Genomic DNA, 18,760 nt, shown 5'->3' on the forward strand with positions numbered 1-18,760 from the left:
AGATTTCCTAAAAGACCCTGAGGGATAGCAGATTTCCTACAAGACCCTGAGGGATAGCAGATTTCCTAGAAGACCCTGAGGGATAGCAGATTTCCTAAAAGACACTGAGGGATAGCAGAAGTTATAAAAGACCCTGAGGGAGAGCAGATTTCCTAAAAGACCCTGAGGGATAGCAGATTTCCTAGAAGACCCTGAGGGATAGCAGATTTCCTAGAAGACCCTGAGGGATAGCAGAACTTCTAAAAGGCCCTGAGGGATAGCAGATTTCCTAAAAGACCCTGAGGGATAGAAGATTTCCTAAAAGACCCTGAGGGATAGCAGATTTCCTAGAAGACCCTGAGGGATAGCAGATTTCCTAGAAGACCCTGAGGGATAGCAGATTTCCTAAAAGACACTGAGGGATAGCAGATTTCCTAGAAGACCCTGAGGGATAGCAGATTTCCTAGAAGGCCCTCAGGGATAGCAGATTTCCTAAAAGACCCTGAGGGATAGCAGATTTCCTAGAAGACCCTGAGGGATAGCAGATTTCCTAGAAGACCCTGAGGGATAGCAGATTTACGAGAAGACCCTGAGGGATAGCAGAACTTCTAAAAGGCCCTGAGGGATAGCAGATTTCCTAAAAGACCCTGAGGGATAGCAGAAGTTATAAAAGACCCTGAGGGAGAGCAGATTTCCTAAAAGACCCTGAGGGATAGCAGAACTTCTAAAAGACCCTGAGGGAGAGCAGATTTCCTAAAAGACCCTGAGGGATAAAAGATTTCCTAGAAGACCCTGAGGGATAGCAGATTTCCTAGAAGACCCTGAAGGATAGCAGATTTCCTAGAAGGCCCTGAGGGATAGAAGATTTCCTAAAAGACCCTGAGGGATAGCAGATTTCCTAGAAGACCCTGAGGGATAGCAGATTTCCTAGAAGACCCTGAGGGATAGCAGATTTCCTAAAAGACACTGAAGGATAGCAGATTTCCTAGAAGACCCTGAGGGATAGCAGATTTCCTAGAAGGCCCTCAGGGATAGCAGATTTCCTAAAAGACCCTGAGGGATAGCAGATTTCCTAGAAGACCCTGAGGGATAGCAGATTTCCTAGAAGACCCTGAGGGATAGCAGATTTCCTAGAAGACCCTGAGGGATAGCAGAACTTCTAAGAGGCCCTGAGGGATAGCAGATTTCCTAAAAGACCCTGAGGGATAGCAGAAGTTATAAAAGACCCTGAGGGAGAGCAGATTTCCTAAAAGACCCTGAGGGATAGCAGATTTCCTAGAAGACCCTGAGGGATAGCAGATTTCCTAGAAGACCCTGAGGGATAGCAGATTTCCTAGAAGACCCTGAGGGATAGCAGATTTCCTAGAAGACCCTGAAGGATAGCAGATTTCCTAGAAGGCCCTGAGGGATAGAAGATTTCCTAAAAGACCCTGAGGGATAGCAGATTTCCTAGAAGACCCTGAGGGATAGCAGATTTCCTAGAAGACCCTGAGGGATAGCAGATTTCCTAAAAGACACTGAGGGATAGCAGATTTCCTAGAAGACCCTGAGGGATAGCAGATTTCCTAGAAGGCCCTCAGGGATAGCAGATTTCCTAAAAGACCCTGAGGGATAGCAGATTTCCTAAAAGACCCTGAGGGATAGCAGATTTCCTAGAAGACCCTGAGGGATAGCAGATTTCCTAGAAGACCCTGAGGGTTAGCAGATTTCCTAGAAGACCCTGAGGGATAGCAGAACTTCTAAAAGGCCCTGAGGGATAGCAGATTTCCTAAAAGACTCTGAGGGATAGCAGAAGTTATAAAAGACCCTGAGGGAGAGCAGATTTCCTAAAAGACACTGAGGGATAGCAGATTTCCTAGAAGACCCTGAGGGATAGCAGATTTCCTAGAAGGCCCTCAGGGATAGCAGATTTCCTAAAAGACCCTGAGGGATAGCAGATTTCCTAGAAGACCCTGAGGGATAGCAGATTTCCTAGAAGACCCTGAGGGATAGCAGAACTTCTAAAAGGCCCTGAGGGATAGCAGATTTCCTAAAAGACCCTGAGGGATAGCAGAAGTTATAAAAGACCCTGAGGGAGAGCAGATTTCCTAAAAGACCCTGAGGGATAGCAGATTTCCTAGAAGACCCTGAGGGATAGCAGATTTCCTAGAAGACCCTGAGGGATAGCAGATTTCCTAGAAGACCCTGAAGGATAGCAGATTTCCTAGAAGGCCCTGAGGGATAGAAGATTTCCTAAAAGACCCTGAGGGATAGCAGATTTCCTAGAAGACCCTGAGGGATAGCAGATTTCCTAGAAGACCCTGAGGGATAGCAGATTTCCTAAAAGACACTGAGGGATAGCAGATTTCCTAGAAGACCCTGAGGGATAGCAGATTTCCTAGAAGGCCCTCAGGGATAGCAGATTTCCTAAAAGACCCTGAGGGATAGCAGATTTCCTAGAAGACCCTGAGGGATAGCAGATTTCCTAGAAGACCCTGAGGGATAGCAGATTTCCTAGAAGACCCTGAGGGATAGCAGAACTTCTAAAAGGCCCTGAGGGATAGCAGATTTCCTAAAAGACTCTGAGGGATAGCAGAAGTTATAAAAGACCCTGAGGGAGAGCAGATTTCCTAAAAGACCCTGAGGGATAGCAGATTTCCTAAAAGACCCTGAGGGATAGCAGATTTCCTAGAAGACCCTGAGGGATAGCAGATTTCCTAGAAGACCCTGAGGGATAGCAGATTTCCTAGAAGACCCTAAGGGATAGCAGATTCCCTAGAAGGCCCTGAGGGAGAGCAGAACTTCTAAAAGGCCCTGAGGGATAGCAGATTTCCTAAAAGACCCTGAGGGATAGCAGATTTCCTAGAAGACCCTAAGGGATAGCAGATTCCCTAGAAGGCCCTGAGGGAGAGCAGAACTTCTAAAAGACCCTAAGGGAGAGCAGAACTTCTAAAAGACCCTGAGGGAGAGCAAAACTTCTAAAAGACCCTGAGGGAGAGCAAAACTTCTAAAAGACCCTGAGGGAGAGCAGAACTTCTAAAACATCCTAAGGGATAGCAGAATTTCTAAAAGACCCTGAGGGAGAGCAGAACTTCTAAAAGACCCTAAGAGAGAGCAGATTTACTAGAAGACCCTTAGGGGGAGCAGATTTCCTAGAAGACCCTGAGGGAGAGCAGAACTTATAAAAGACCCTGAGGGAGAGCATAACTCTTAAAAGACCCTAAGGGAGAGCAGAACTTCTAAAAGACTCTAAGGGATAACAGAACTTCTAAAAGACCCTGAGAGAGAGCAGAACTTCTAAAAGACCCCGAGGGAGAGCAGAACTTCTAAAAGACCCTAAGGGAGAGCAGAACTTCTAAAAGACCCTAAGAGACAGAACTTCAAAAAGACCCTAAGGGAGAGCAGATTTACTAGTAGACCCTTAGGGGGAGCAGATTTCCTAGAAGACCCTGAGGGAGAGCAGGACTTCTAAAAGACCCTGAGGGAGAGCAGAACTTCTAAAAGACCCTGAGGGAGAGCAGAACTTCTAAAAGACCCTGAGGGAGAGCAGAACTTTTAAAAGACCCTAGGAGAGAGCAGATTTCCTAGAAGACCTTGAGGGAGAGCAGAACCTCTAAAAGACCCTGAGGGATAGCAGAACTTCTAAAAGACCCTGAGGGATAACAGAACTTCTAAAAGACCCTGAAAGAGAGCAGAACTTCTAACAGACCCTAAGGGAGAGCAGAACTTCTAAAAGACCCTGAGGGAGAGCAGAACTTCTAAAAGACCCTAAGGGAGAGCCGAACTTCTAAAAGACCCTAAGAGATAGCAGAATTTTTAAAAAACCCTAAGATAGAGCAGAACTTCTAAAAGACCCTGAGGGAGAGCAAAACTTCTAAAAGACCCTGAGGGAGAGCAGAACTTCTAAAAGACCCTGAGGGAGAGCAGAACTTCTAAAACATCCTAAGGGATAGCAGAATTTCTAAAAGACCCTGAGGGAGAGCAGAACTTCTAAAAGACCCTAAGAGAGAGCAGATTTACTAGAAGACCCTTAGGGGGAGCAGATTTCCTAGAAGACCCTGAGGGAGAGCAGAACTTATAAAAGACCCTGGGGGAGAGCAGAACTTCTAACAGACCCTAAGGGAGAGCAGAACTTCTAAAAGACCCTGAGGGAGAGCAGAACTTCTAAAAGACCCTAAGGGAGAGCCGAACTTCTAAAAGACCCTAAGAGATAGCAGAATTTTTAAAAAACCCTAAGAGAGAGCAGAACTTCTGAAAGACCCTGAGGGAGAGCAGAACTTCTAAAAGACCCTAAGAGAGAGCAGAAATTCTAAAAGACCCTGAGGGAGAGCAAAACTTCTAAAAGACCCCGAGGGAGAGCAGAACTTCTAAAAGACCCTAAGAGAGAGCAGAAATTCTAAAAGACCCCGAGGGAGAGCAGAACTTCTAAAAGACCCCGAGGGAGAGCAGAACTTCTAAAAGACCCTTAGGGAGAGCAGAACTTCTAAAAGACCATGAGGGAGAGCAGAACTTCTAAAAGACCCTAAGGGAGAGCAGAACTTCTAAAAGACCCTAAGGGAGAGCAGAACTTCTAAAAGACCCTAAGGGAAAGCAGAATTTCTAAAAGACCCTGAGGGAGAGCAGAAGTTCTAAAAGACTCTAAGAGAGAGCAGATTTACTAGTAGACCCTGAGGGAGAGCAGAACTTCTAAAAGACCCTGAGGGAGAGCAGATTTCCTAGAAGACCCTGAGGAAGAGCGGAACTTCTAAAAGACCCTGAGGGATAGCAGAACTTCTAAAAGACCCCGAGGGATAGCAGAACTTCTAAAAGACCCCAAGAGAGAGCAGAACTTCTAAAAGACCCTAAGGGAGAGCAGAACTTCTAAAAGACCCTGAGGGATAGCAGAACTTCTAAAAGACCCTGAGGGAGAGCAGATTTCCTGGAAGACCCTGAGGAAGAGCAGAACTTCTAAAAGACCGTAAGAGAGAGCAGAAATTCTAAAAGACCCTGAGGGAGAGCAAAACTTCTAAAAGACCCCGAGGGAGAGCAGAACTTCTTAAAGACCCTGAGGGAGAGCAGAACTTCTAAAAGACCCTGAGGGAGAGCAGAACTTCTAAAAGACCCTAAGAGAGAGCAGAACTTCTAAAAGACCCTAAGGGATAGCAGAACTTCTAAAAGACCCTGAGGGAGAGCAGAACTTCTAAAAGACCCTGAGGGAGAGCAGAACTTCTAAAAGACCCCGAGGGAGAGCAGAACTTCTAAAAGACCCTGAGGGAGAGCAGAACTTCTAAAAGACCCTGAGGGAGAGCAGAACTTCTAAAAGACCCTAAGAGAGAGCAGAACTTCTAAAAGACCCTGAGGGAGAGCAGAACTTCTAAAAGACCCTAAGGGAGAGCAGAACTTCTAAAAGACCCTAAGGGAAAGCAGAACTTCTAAAAGACCCTGAGGGAGAGCAGATTTCCTAGAAGACCCTGAGGAAGAGCAGAACTTCTAAAAGATCCTCAGGGATAGCAGAACTTCTAAAAGACCCTGAGGGAGAGCAGAACTTCTAAAAGACCCTGAGGGACAGCAGAACTTCTAAAAGACCCTGAGGGAGAGCAGAACTTCTAAAAGACCCTGAGGGAGAGCAGATTTCCTAGAAGACCCTGAGGGATAGCAGATTTCCTAGAAGACCCTGAGGGATAGCAGATTTCCTAGAAGACCCTGAGGGATAGCAGATTTCCTAGAAGACCCTGAGGGATAGCAGAACTTCTAAAAGGCCCTGAGGGATAGCAGATTTCCTAAAAGACCCTGAGGGATAGAAGATTTCCTAAAAGACCCTGAGGGATAGCAGATTTCCTAGAAGACCCTGAGGGATAGCAGATTTCCTAGAAGACCCTGAGGGATAGCAGATTTCCTAAAAGACACTGAGGGATAGCAGATTTCCTAGAAGACCCTGAGGGATAGCAGATTTCCTAGAAGGCCCTCAGGGATAGCAGATTTCCTAAAAGACCCTGAGGGATAGCAGATTTCCTAGAAGACCCTGAGGGATAGCAGATTTCCTAGAAGACCCTGAGGGATAGCAGATTTCCTAGAAGACCCTGAGGGATAGCAGAACTTCTAAAAGGCCCTGAGGGATAGCAGATTTCCTAAAAGACCCTGAGGGATAGCAGAAGTTATAAAAGACCCTGAGGGATAGCAGATTTCCTAAAAGACCCTGAGGGATAGCAGATTTCCTAGAAGACCCTGAGGGATAGCAGATTTCCTAGAAGACCCTGAGGGATAGCAGATTTCCTAGAAGACCCTGAAGGATAGCAGATTTCCTAGAAGGCCCTGAGGGATAGAAGATTTCCTAAAAGACCCTGAGGGATAGCAGATTTCCTAGAAGACCCTGAGGGATAGCAGATTTCCTAGAAGACCCTGAGGGATAGCAGATTTCCTAAAAGACACTGAGGGATAGCAGATTTCCTAGAAGACCCTGAGGGATAGCAGATTTCCTAGAAGGCCCTCAGGGATAGCAGATTTCCTAAAAGACCCTGAGGGATAGCAGATTTCCTAGAAGACCCTGAGGGATAGCAGATTTCCTAGAAGACCCTGAGGGATAGCAGATTTCCTAGAAGACCCTGAGGGATAGCAGAACTTCTAAAAGGCCCTGAGGGATAGCAGATTTCCTAAAAGACTCTGAGGGATAGCAGAAGTTATAAAAGACCCTGAGGGAGAGCAGATTTCCTAAAAGACCCTGAGGGATAGCAGATTTCCTAAAAGACCCTGAGGGATAGCAGATTTCCTAGAAGACCCTGAGGGATAGCAGATTTCCTAGAAGACCCTGAGGGATAGCAGATTTCCTAGAAGACCCTAAGGGATAGCAGATTCCCTAGAAGGCCCTGAGGGAGAGCAGAACTTCTAAAAGGCCCTGAGGGATAGCAGATTTCCTAAAAGACCCTGAGGGATAGCAGATTTCCTAGAAGACCCTAAGGGATAGCAGATTCCCTAGAAGGCCCTGAGGGAGAGCAGAACTTCTAAAAGACCCTAAGGGAGAGCAGAACTTCTAAAAGACCCTGAGGGAGAGCAGAACTTCTAAAAGATCCTGAGGGATAGCAAAACTTCTAAAAGACCCTGAGGGAGAGCAGAACTTCTAAAACATCCTAAGGGATAGCAGAATTTCTAAAAGACCCTGAGGGAGAGCAGAACTTCTAAAAGACCCTAAGAGAGAGCAGATTTACTAGAAGACCCTTAGGGGGAGCAGATTTCCTAGAAGACCCTGAGGGAGAGCAGAACTTATAAAAGACCCTGAGGGAGAGCATAACTCTTAAAAGACCCTAAGGGAGAGCAGAACTTCTAAAAGACTCTAAGGGATAACAGAACTTCTAAAAGACCCTGAGAGAGAGCAGAACTTCTAAAAGACCCCGAGGGAGAGCAGAACTTCTAAAAGACCCTAAGGGAGAGCAGAACTTCTAAAAGACCCTAAGAGACAGAACTTCAAAAAGACCCTAAGGGAGAGCAGATTTACTAGTAGACCCTTAGGGGGAGCAGATTTCCTAGAAGACCCTGAGGGAGAGCAGGACTTCTAAAAGACCCTGAGGGAGAGCAGAACTTCTAAAAGACCCTGAGGGAGAGCAGAACTTCTAAAAGACCCTGAGGGAGAGCAGAACTTCTAAAAGACCCTAGGAGAGAGCAGATTTCCTAGAAGACCTTGAGGGAGAGCAGAACCTCTAAAAGACCCTGAGGGATAGCAGAACTTCTAAAAGACCCTGAGGGATAACAGAACTTCTAAAAGACCCTGAGGGAGAGCAGAACTTCTAACAGACCCTAAGGGAGAGCAGAACTTCTAAAAGACCCTGAGGGAGAGCAGAACTTCTAAAAGACCCTAAGGGAGAGCCGAACTTCTAAAAGACCCTAAGAGATAGCAGAATTTTTAAAAAACCCTAAGATAGAGCAGAACTTCTAAAAGACCCTGAGGGAGAGCAAAACTTCTAAAAGACCCTGAGGGAGAGCAAAACTTCTAAAAGACCCTGAGGGAGAGCAGAACTTCTAAAACATCCTAAGGGATAGCAGAATTTCTAAAAGACCCTGAGGGAGAGCAGAACTTCTAAAAGACCCTAAGAGAGAGCAGATTTACTAGAAGACCCTTAGGGGGAGCAGATTTCCTAGAAGACCCTGAGGGAGAGCAGAACTTATAAAAGACCCTGAGGAAGAGCATAACTCTTAAAAGACCCTAAGGGAGAGCAGAACTTCTAAAAGACTCTAAGGGATAACAGAACTTCTAAAAGACCCTGAGAGAGAGCAGAACTTCTAAAAGACCCAGAGGGAGAGCAGAACTTCTAAAAGACCCTAAGGGAGAGCAGAACTTCTAAAAGACCCTAAGAGACAGAACTTCAAAAAGACCCTAAGGGAGAGCAGATTTACTAGTAGACCCTTAGGGGGAGCAGATTTCCTAGAAGACCCTGAGGGAGAGCAGGACTTCTAAAAGACCCTGAGGGAGAGCAGAACTTCTAAAAGACCCTGAGGGAGAGCAGAACTTCTAAAAGACCCTGAGGGAGAGCAGAACTTCTAAAAGACCCTAGGAGAGAGCAGATTTCCTAGAAGACCTTGAGGGAGAGCAGAACCTCTAAAAGACCCTGAGGGATAGCAGAACTTCTAAAAGACCCTGAGGGATAACAGAACTTCTAAAAGACCCTGAAAGAGAGCAGAACTTCTAACAGACCCTAAGGGAGAGCAGAACTTCTAAAAGACCCTGAGGGAGAGCAGAACTTCTAAAAGACCCTAAGGGAGAGCCGAACTTCTAAAAGACCCTAAGAGATAGCAGAATTTTTAAAAAACCCTAAGATAGAGCAGAACTTCTAAAAGACCCTGAGGGAGAGCAAAACTTCTAAAAGACCCTGAGGGAGAGCAGAACTTCTAAAAGACCCTGAGGGAGAGCAGAACTTCTAAAACATCCTAAGGGATAGCAGAATTTCTAAAAGACCCTGAGGGAGAGCAGAACTTCTAAAAGACCCTAAGAGAGAGCAGATTTACTAGAAGACCCTTAGGGGGAGCAGATTTCCTAGAAGACCCTGAGGGAGAGCAGAACTTATAAAAGACCCTGGGGGAGAGCAGAACTTCTAACAGACCCTAAGGGAGAGCAGAACTTCTAAAAGACCCTGAGGGAGAGCAGAACTTCTAAAAGACCCTAAGGGAGAGCCGAACTTCTAAAAGACCCTAAGAGATAGCAGAATTTTTAAAAAACCCTAAGAGAGAGCAGAACTTCTGAAAGACCCTGAGGGAGAGCAGAACTTCTAAAAGACCCTAAGAGAGAGCAGAAATTCTAAAAGACCCTGAGGGAGAGCAAAACTTCTAAAAGACCCCGAGGGAGAGCAGAACTTCTAAAAGACCCTAAGAGAGAGCAGAAATTCTAAAAGACCCCGAGGGAGAGCAGAACTTCTAAAAGACCCCGAGGGAGAGCAGAACTTCTAAAAGACCCTTAGGGAGAGCAGAACTTCTAAAAGACCCTGAGGGAGAGCAGAACTTCTAAAAGACCCTAAGGGAGAGCAGAACTTCTAAAAGACCCTAAGGGAGAGCAGAACTTCTAAAAGACCCTAAGGGAAAGCAGAATTTCTAAAAGACCCTGAGGGAGAGCAGAACTTCTAAAAGACTCTAAGAGAGAGCAGATTTACTAGTAGACCCTGAGGGAGAGCAGAACTTCTAAAAGACCCTGAGGGAGAGCAGATTTCCTAGAAGACCCTGAGGAAGAGCGGAACTTCTAAAAGACCCTGAGGGATAGCAGAACTTCTAAAAGACCCCGAGGGATAGCAGAACTTCTAAAAGACCCCAAGAGAGAGCAGAACTTCTAAAAGACCCTAAGGGAGAGCAGAACTTCTAAAAGACCCTGAGGGATAGCAGAACTTCTAAAAGACCCTGAGGGAGAGCAGATTTCCTGGAAGACCCTGAGGAAGAGCAGAACTTCTAAAAGACCCTAAGAGAGAGCAGAAATTCTAAAAGACCCTGAGGGAGAGCAAAACTTCTAAAAGACCCCGAGGGAGAGCAGAACTTCTTAAAGACCCTGAGGGAGAGCAGAACTTCTAAAAGACCCTGAGGGAGAGCAGAACTTCTAAAAGACCCTAAGAGAGAGCAGAACTTCTAAAAGACCCTAAGGGATAGCAGAACTTCTAAAAGACCCTGAGGGAGAGCAGAACTTCTAAAAGACCCTGAGGGAGAGCAGAACTTCTAAAAGACCCCGAGGGAGAGCAGAACTTCTAAAAGACCCTGAGGGAGAGCAGAACTTCTAAAAGACCCTGAGGGAGAGCAGAACTTCTAAAAGACCCTAAGAGAGAGCAGAACTTCTAAAAGACCCTGAGGGAGAGCAGAACTTCTAAAAGACCCTAAGGGAGAGCAGAACTTCTAAAAGACCCTAAGGGAAAGCAGAACTTCTAAAAGACCCTGAGGGAGAGCAGATTTCCTAGAAGACCCTGAGGAAGAGCAGAACTTCTAAAAGATCCTCAGGGATAGCAGAACTTCTAAAAGACCCTGAGGGAGAGCAGAACTTCTAAAAGACCCTGAGGGACAGCAGAACTTCTAAAAGACCCTGAGGGAGAGCAGAACTTCTAAAAGACCCTGAGGGAGAGCAGATTTCCTAGAAGACCCTGAGGGAGAGCAGATTTACTAGAAGACCCTGAGGGAGAGCAGATTTCCTAGAAGACCCTGAGGGAGAGCAGATTTCCTAGAAGACCCTGAGGGAGAGCAGATTTCCTAGAAGACCCTGAGGGAGAGCAGATTTCCTAGAAGACCCTGAGGGAGAGCAGATTTCCTAGAAGAACTTGAGGGAGAGCAGAACTTCTAAAAGACCCTGAGGGATAGCAGAACTTCTAAAAGACCATATAGGAAAGCAGATTTACTAGAAGACCTTGAGGGAGAGCAAAACTTCTAAAAGACCCTGAGGGATAGCATATTTAGTAGAAAACCCTGAGGGAGAGCAGAACTTCTAAAAGACCCCGAGCGATAGCAGATTTTCTAAAACCCTGATGGAATTTTTTTCGGGAGGGGGGGAGTTCCGCGATGGTGCACAAGGGTGTAAAAATGCACTTTTTGCAACATATAATAGAATAAGACATTTATTCATAGGTAACTACAGAACATGGTTGTGGATAGAACACTAACCTCCAGTCTAAGTTTTTCTACTTCTTGTTGAGAAGCCACGAGGTCTTCTTTCAGTTTCTGCAATTCACTAAGCCGAGTCTCTGCAAGTTCCCGCTGCTCTTCCAGCTCTACATCTTTTTCTTCACTCTAAAATTAAACAAAACCACTGTGATAGACCCATAAACAAAACCAGAGAGCCCAGACAACTCTGGCAACATGGACTTGGTCAGCTGGGTACCCTTTAGTACATCATGTGGGTACTCTGTATTACATCATGTGGGTACCCTTTAGTTGATACCCTGTATTACATCATGTGGGTACCCTGTATTACATCATGTGGGTACCCTGTATTACATCATGTGGCACGCTGTACTACATCATGTGGGTACCCTTTAGTACATCATGTGGGTACCCTGTACTACATCATGTGGGTACCCTGTATTACATCATGTGGGTACCCTGTATTACATCATGTGGCACCCTGTACTACATCATGTGGGTACCCTGTATTACATCATGTGGGTGCCCTGTATTACATCATGTGGGTACCCTTTAGTACAACATGTGGGTACCCTTTAGTACATCATGTGGGTACCCTGTATTACCTCATGTGGGTACCCTGTATTACATCATGTGGGTACCCTTTAGTACATCATGTGGGTACCCTGTATTACATCATCATGACAACATGATAACTGATCGTACCTGGTCTCCTAGCCCTATGGCTCCTTTAGACATGATAACTGATTGTACCTGGTCTCCTAGCCCTATGGCTCTTTTAGACATGATAACTGATTGTACCTGGTCTCCTAGCCCTATGGCTCTTTTAGACATGATAACTGATTGTACCTGGTCTCCTAGCCCTGTGGCTCCTTTAGCTATGATAACTGATCGTACCTGGTCTCCTAGCCCTGTGGCTTCTTTAGGCATGATAATTGATTGTACCTGGTCTCCTAGCCCTATGGCTCCTTTAGACATGATAACTGATCGTACCTTGTCTCCTAGCCCTATGGCTCCTTTAGACATGATAACTGATTGTACCTGGTCTCCTAGCCCTATGGCTCCTTTAGACATGATAACTGATTGTACCTGGTCTCCTAGCCCTATGGCTCCTTTAGACATGATAACTGATTGTACCTGGTCTCCTAGCCCTGTGGCTCCTTTAGGCATGATAACTGATCGTACCTGGTCTCCTAGCCCTATGGCTCTTTTAGACATGATAACTGATTGTACCTGGTCTCCTAGCCCTATGGCTCCTTTAGACATGATAACTGATCGTACCTGGTCTCCTAGCCCTGTGGCTTCTTTAGGCATCTCTCCCTCTCTTAGTTTCTTGACAAAAGCTTCCTGCTCATTCAGCCTTTTCACCAGATTCTCAACACGATGGTTAGCTTTCTGCAGCTCATACTCTGAGTCCTGTAGCTGGGTGTTCAACCCTGAGATCTCCTTGGATGTCAGGGCGTACTTATCACGGATCTCTGAAAACTGTCATTGAACATAATACCATTACTTATACTTTAATCCCGAACAATTCATGTAATAGTTTCAGCCAATAAGGGAACTCTGGTTACTTCTTATAACAAAGAATCCTATTGTATTATTTCTTAATGCTCTCTGATTAGATAAAACAGCCAGTGGTAGGTTTTAAGGTGGTCAATGGTTAAGCTGAATTAAATGACTTCCTGCAAGCCCACCAAAACTTGATCCCTTAAAAAGCACCAAAATCAATGGGAAATAACTAACGATATTGTCCTTTTCTTGTGGAATTCACACATCTATTATGGATTTGTATATAGAATCCTATAGTCGAATTCTTATGTGCACTCTCATTGGACAAAACACAGTGAGATTTTTCATGGAATTCAAAGAAAACACAGGTGTGCCACAAAATGTTTGCCAACATGAATCATACCTTTCTAACTACACTGAGAAAATTGAAATTCGTATAAAACTAATTCTGGTATGGATGAATGGATTTGTTTACGAAGAAACTTTCTCTCTGAGATTTAGTCTGAATTTGTCAGAAGTTGAAAAACCTTTTTTTCTTTTTCTTGAGAACAAAACAGAGTCTTACATGCATACCTCTAAGGAAAAGAGTCATACATGCATACCTCTAAGGAAGAGTCTTACATGCATACCTCTAAGGAAAAGAGTCATACATGCATACCTCTAAGGAAGAGTCTTACATGCATACCTCTAAGGAAAAGAGTCATACATGCATACCTCTAAGGAAGAGTCTTACATGCATATCTCTAAGGAAAAGAGTCTTACATGCATACCTCTATGGAGAGAGTCTCACATGCATACCTCTAAGGAAAAGAGTCTTACATACATACCTCTAAGGAAAAGAGTCTTACATGCATACCTCTAAGGAAAAGAGTTTTACATGCATACCTCTAAGGAAAAGAGTCTTACATGCATACCTCTAAGGAAAAGAGTCTCACATGCATACCTCTAAGGAAGAGTCTTACATGCATACCTCTAAGGAAAAGGGTCTCACATGCATACCTCTCAGGAAGAGAGTCTTACATGCATACCTTTAAGGAAAAGAGTCTCACATGCATACCTTTAAGGAAGAGTCTTACATGCATACCTCTAAGGAAGAGTCTTACATGCATACCTCTAAGGAAGAGTCTTACATGCATACCTCTAAGGAAAAGAGTCTTACATGCATACCTCTAAGGAAAAGAGTCTCACATGCATACCTCTCAGGAAGAGAGTCTTACATGCATACCTTTAAGGAAAAGAGTCTCACATGCATACCTTTAAGGAAGAGTCTTACATGCATACCTCTAAGGAAAAGAGTCTCACATGCATACCTCTAAGGAAAAGAGTCTTACATGCATACCTCTAAAGAAAAAAGTCTCACATGCATACCTCTAAGGAAGAGTCTCACATGCATACCTCTAAGGAAGAGTCTTACATGCATACCTCTAAGGAAAAGAGTCTTACATACATACCTCTAAGGAAAAGAGTCTTACATACATACCTCTAAGGAAAAGAGTTTTACATGCATAACTCTAAGGAAGAGTCTTACATGCATACCTCTAAGGAAAAGGGTCTTACATGCATACCTTTAAGGAAAAGAGTCTCACATGCATACCTCTAAGAAAAAGAGTCTTACATGCATACCTCTAAAGAAAAGAGTCTCACATGCATACCTCTAAGGAAGAGTCTTACATGCATACCTCTAAGGAAGAGTCTCACATGCATACCTCTAAGGAAGAGTCTTACATGCATACCTCATAGGAAAAGGGTCTCACATGCATACCTCTAAGGAAGAGTCTCACATGCATACCTCTAAGGAAGAGTCTTACATGCATACCTCTAAGGAAAAGGGTCTCACATGCATACCTCTCAGGAAGAGAGTCTTACATGCATACCTTTAAGGAAAAGAGTCTCACATGCATACCTTTAAGGAAGAGTCTTACATGCATACCTCTAAGGAAGAGTCTTACATGCATACCTCTAAGGAAGAGTCTTACATGCATACCTCTAAGGAAAAGAGTCTTACATGCATACCTCTAAGGAAAAGAGTCTCACATGCATACCTCTAAGGAAGAGTCCTACATGCATACCTCTAAGGAAAAGGGTCTCACATGCATACCTCTCAGGAAGAGAGTCTTACATGCATACCTTTAAGGAAAAGAGTCTCACATGCATACCTCTAAGGAAGAGTCTCACATGCATACCTCTAAGGAAGAGTCTTACATGCATACCTCTAAAGAAAAGAGTCTCACATGCATACCTATAAGGAAAAGAGTCTTACATGCATACCTCTAAAGAAAAGAGTCTCACATGCATACCTCTAAGGAAGAGTCTTACATGCATACCTCTAAGGAAAAAGTCTTACATGCATACCTCTAAGGAAAAGAGTTTTACATGCATACCTCTAAGGAAAAGAGTCTCACATGCATACCTCTAAGGAAGAGTCTTACATGCATACCTCTAAGGAAGAGTCTTACATGCATACCTTTAAGGAAAAGAGTCTCACATGCATACCTCTAAAGAAAAGAGTCTTACATGCATACCTCTAAAGAAAAGAGTCTCACATGCATACCTCTAAGGAAGAGTCTTACATGCATACCTCTAAGGAAAAGAGTTTTACATGCATACCTCTAAGGAAGAGTCTTACATGCATACCTCTAAGGAAAAGGGTCTCACATGCATACCTCTAAGGAAAACGGTCTCACATGCATACCTCTAAGGAAAAGAGTCTTACATGCATACCTCTAAGGAAAAGAGTTTTACATGCATACCTCTAAGGAAAAGAGTTTTACATGCATACCTCTAAGGAAAAGAGTCTTACATGCATACCTCTAAAGAAAAGAGTCTCACATGCATACCTCTAAGGAAGAGTCTTACATGCATACCTCTAAGGAAAAGAGTCTTACATGCATACCTCTAAGGAAAAGAGTTTTACATGCATACCTCTAAGGAAGAGTCTTACATGCATACCTCTAAGGAAAAGGGTCTCACATGCATACCTCTAAGAAAGAGTCTTACATACATACCTCTAAGGAAAAGAGTTTTACATGCATACCTCTAAGGAAAAGAGTTTTACATGCATACCTCTAAGGAAGAGTCTTACATGCATACCTCTAAGGAAAACGGTCTCACATGCATACCTCTAAGGAAGAGTCTTACATGCATACCTCTAAGGAAAAGAGTCTTACATGCATACCTCTAAGGAAAAGAGTATTAAATGCATACCTCTAAGGAAAAGAGTTTTACATGCATACCTCTAAGGAAGAGTCTTACATGCATACCTCTAAGGAAAACGGTCTCACATGCATACCTCTAAGGAAGAGTCTTACATACATACCTCTAAGGAAAAGAGTTTTACATGCATACCTCTAAGGAAAAGAGTTTTACATGCATACCTCTAAGGAAGAGTCTTACATGCATACCTCTAAGGAAAACGGTCTCACATGCATACCTCTAAGGAAGTCATACATGCATACCTCTAAGGAAAAGAGTCTTACATGCATACCTCTAAGGAAAAGAGTATTAAATGCATACCTCTAAGGAAAAGAGTTTTACATGCATACCTCTAAGGAAGAGTCTTACATGCATACCTCTAAGGAAAACGGTCTCACATGCATACCTCTAAGGAAGAGTCTTACATACATACCTCTAAGGAAAAGAGTTTTACATGCATACCTCTAAGGAAAAGAGTATTAAATGCATACCTCTAAGGAAAAGAGTTTTACATGCATACCTCTAAGGAAGAGTCTTACATGCATACCTCTAAGGAAAACGGTCTCACATGCATACCTCTAAGGAAGAGTCTTACATACATACCTCTAAGGAAAAGAGTTTTACATGCATACCTCTAAGGAAAAGAGTTTTACATGCATACCTCTAAGGAAGAGTCTTACATGCATACCTCTAAGGAAAACGGTCTCACATGCATACCTCTAAGGAAGAGTCATACATGCATACCTCTAAGGAAAAGAGTCTTACATGCATACCTCTAAGGAAAAAAAGTATTAAATGCATACCTCTAAGGAAAAGAGTATTAAATGCATACCTCTAAGGAGGTTGTTTGTAGCTTCTGTTGCATGGCAGACATCATCTCCCTTAACCGCTGGTTGTCAGCCAATATGGTATAAGCATCAGGGATTGGTGGGGGTGTGGCCACTGACTGTTGTTCAACTGGAGACTTGACCTCTGCTTTCTAAAAAGGCAGTAAGGTGTGTGGAGTTTCAATGGGCGATACCTCAGGGGGTGTTGTTTCAATGGGTGATACCTCAGAGGGTGTTGTTTTAATGGGTGATACCTCAGAGGGTGTTGTTTTAATGGGTAATATGTCAGAGGGTGTTGTTTTAATGGGTGATACGCCAGAGGGTGTTTTAATGGGTCATACATCAGAGGGTGTTGTTTCAATGGGAAATACCTCAGAGGGTGTTGTTTCAATGGGTGATACGTCGGTGTGTGCCGTTTCAATAGGTGATACCTCCGGTGGGTGTTGTTTCAATAGGTGATACGTCAGTGCGTGTTGTTTTAATGGGTGATACCTCAGAGTGCGTTGTTTTAATGGGTGATACCTCAGAGGGTGTTGTTTCAATGGGTGATACCTCAGAGGGTGTTGTTTCAATGGGTGATACGTCAGTATGTGTTGTTTTAATGGGTAATACATCAAAGGGTGTTGTTTCAATGGGTGATACCTCAGAGGGTGTTGTTTTAATGGGTGATACCACAGAGGGTGTTGTTTCAATGGGTGATACCTCAGAGGGTATTGTTTCAATGGGTGATACCTCAGAGTGCGTTGTTTTAATGGGTGATACCTCAGAGGGTGTTGTTTCAATGGGTGATACCTCAGAGGGTGTTGTTTCAATGGGTGATACGTCAGTATGTGTTGTTTTAATGGGTAATACATGAAAGGGTGTTGTTTCAATGGGTGATACCTCAGAGTGCGTTGTCTTAATGGGTGATACCTCAGAGGGTGTTGTTTCAATGGGTGATACCTCAGAGGGTGTTGTTTCAATGGGTGATATGTCAGTATGTGTTGTTTTAATGGGTAATACATCAAAGGGTGTTGTTTCAATGGGTGATACCTCAGAGGGTGTTGTTTTAATGGGTGATACCACAGAGGGTGTTGTTTCAATGGGTGATACCTCAGTGGGTGTCCTCTCAACGGGTGATACGTCAGTGTGTCGTTTCAATAGGTGATACCTCCAGTAGGTGTTGTTTCAATGGGTGATACCTCAGAGGGTGTTGTTTTAATGGGTGATACCTCAGAGGGTGTTGTTTTAATGGGTGATACCTCAGTGTGTGTCCTCTCAACGGGTGATACGTCAGTGTGTGCCGTTTCAATAGGTGATACCTCCGGTGGGTGTTCTTTCAATGGGTGATACGTCAGTGCGTGTTGTTTTAATGGGTGATACCTCAGAGTGCGTTGTCTTAATGGGTGATACCTCAGAGGGTGTTGTTTCAATGGGTGATACCTCAGAGGGTGTTGTTTCAATGGGTGATACGTCAGTATGTGTTGTTTTAATGGGTAATACAGTACCGCTCTCGAACATGTGGACATATGTTCGCGAAATTGTTCGCGAAATTCGCGAACAACGTTTGCGAAATTCGCGAACACTGTTCGCGAAATTCGCGAACAACGTTCGCGAACAGCTGATGTTCGCGAACACAGTGTTCGCGAACAGACCGGGACAAACCGTTTGACAAACGGGAACTCGTACCTCGTAACCGAAGACTTACAGTACTGATACTCACTTAAAATACATACAGGAGTTCTGCAAGCGATTCAAATAAATTGTTCGTGTAAAAGCCAGCTGAGAGCTATGGTTATCGTTAAAATCAGAAACAACAAATTCAGTTATAGTCTGATATGCCTTCAGTTCAATTATTTGTAGACGATCAAGACAAGACACTTTCAAGTTTGAGAAATAAAGACGATAAAGATGGCGGATGAAAGCCAAAGCATGCGAAGGATTCGATCGTGACACAGGCAAAAAAGTTAGTTAGTTTATTCTCAAAAGCTTGCCTCGAAGAGGGAAGGAATGTCGATCGCTTGATATGCTTCGAAGATTGTCGAATGTGACAACTGCTAGCGAATACTTTTGAACAGCGGGAAGCCATTTATTTAACAAATACTTGTATTACACACGGGATAATTAATTTGGGGAAGGAATGCCGATCGCTTGCTTGATATTCTTCGATGATTTTCGAATGTGTGAAAACTGCTAGAGAAGAATTTTGAAATTCTATTTGACAA

General features: G+C 43.9%; 1 protein-coding gene across 7 annotated transcripts in view; it reads right to left on the reverse strand.

Annotated features, from left to right (window-relative positions):
- LOC5503417 (E3 ubiquitin-protein ligase BRE1B) overlaps positions 1-18,760 on the reverse strand; it is a 59,382-nt gene that overhangs the window by 24,473 nt on the left and 16,149 nt on the right. For 2 of the 7 annotated variants that reach the window (XM_048727200.1, XM_048727199.1), the window contains exons 5-7: positions 16,562-16,708; positions 12,310-12,513; positions 11,050-11,175 (exon numbers count right to left, since the gene is read on the reverse strand). In XM_048727200.1, coding sequence (XP_048583157.1) covers positions 11,050-11,175; positions 12,310-12,513; positions 16,562-16,708 — 477 coding nt within the window. The other 5 variants (XM_048727201.1, XM_048727206.1, XM_048727202.1 and 2 more) reach the window with 5 other exon arrangements.

Source organism: Nematostella vectensis, chromosome 4 (genome assembly GCF_932526225.1).
Source record: "Nematostella vectensis chromosome 4, jaNemVect1.1, whole genome shotgun sequence".
Taxonomy (NCBI): domain Eukaryota; kingdom Metazoa; phylum Cnidaria; class Anthozoa; order Actiniaria; family Edwardsiidae; genus Nematostella; species Nematostella vectensis.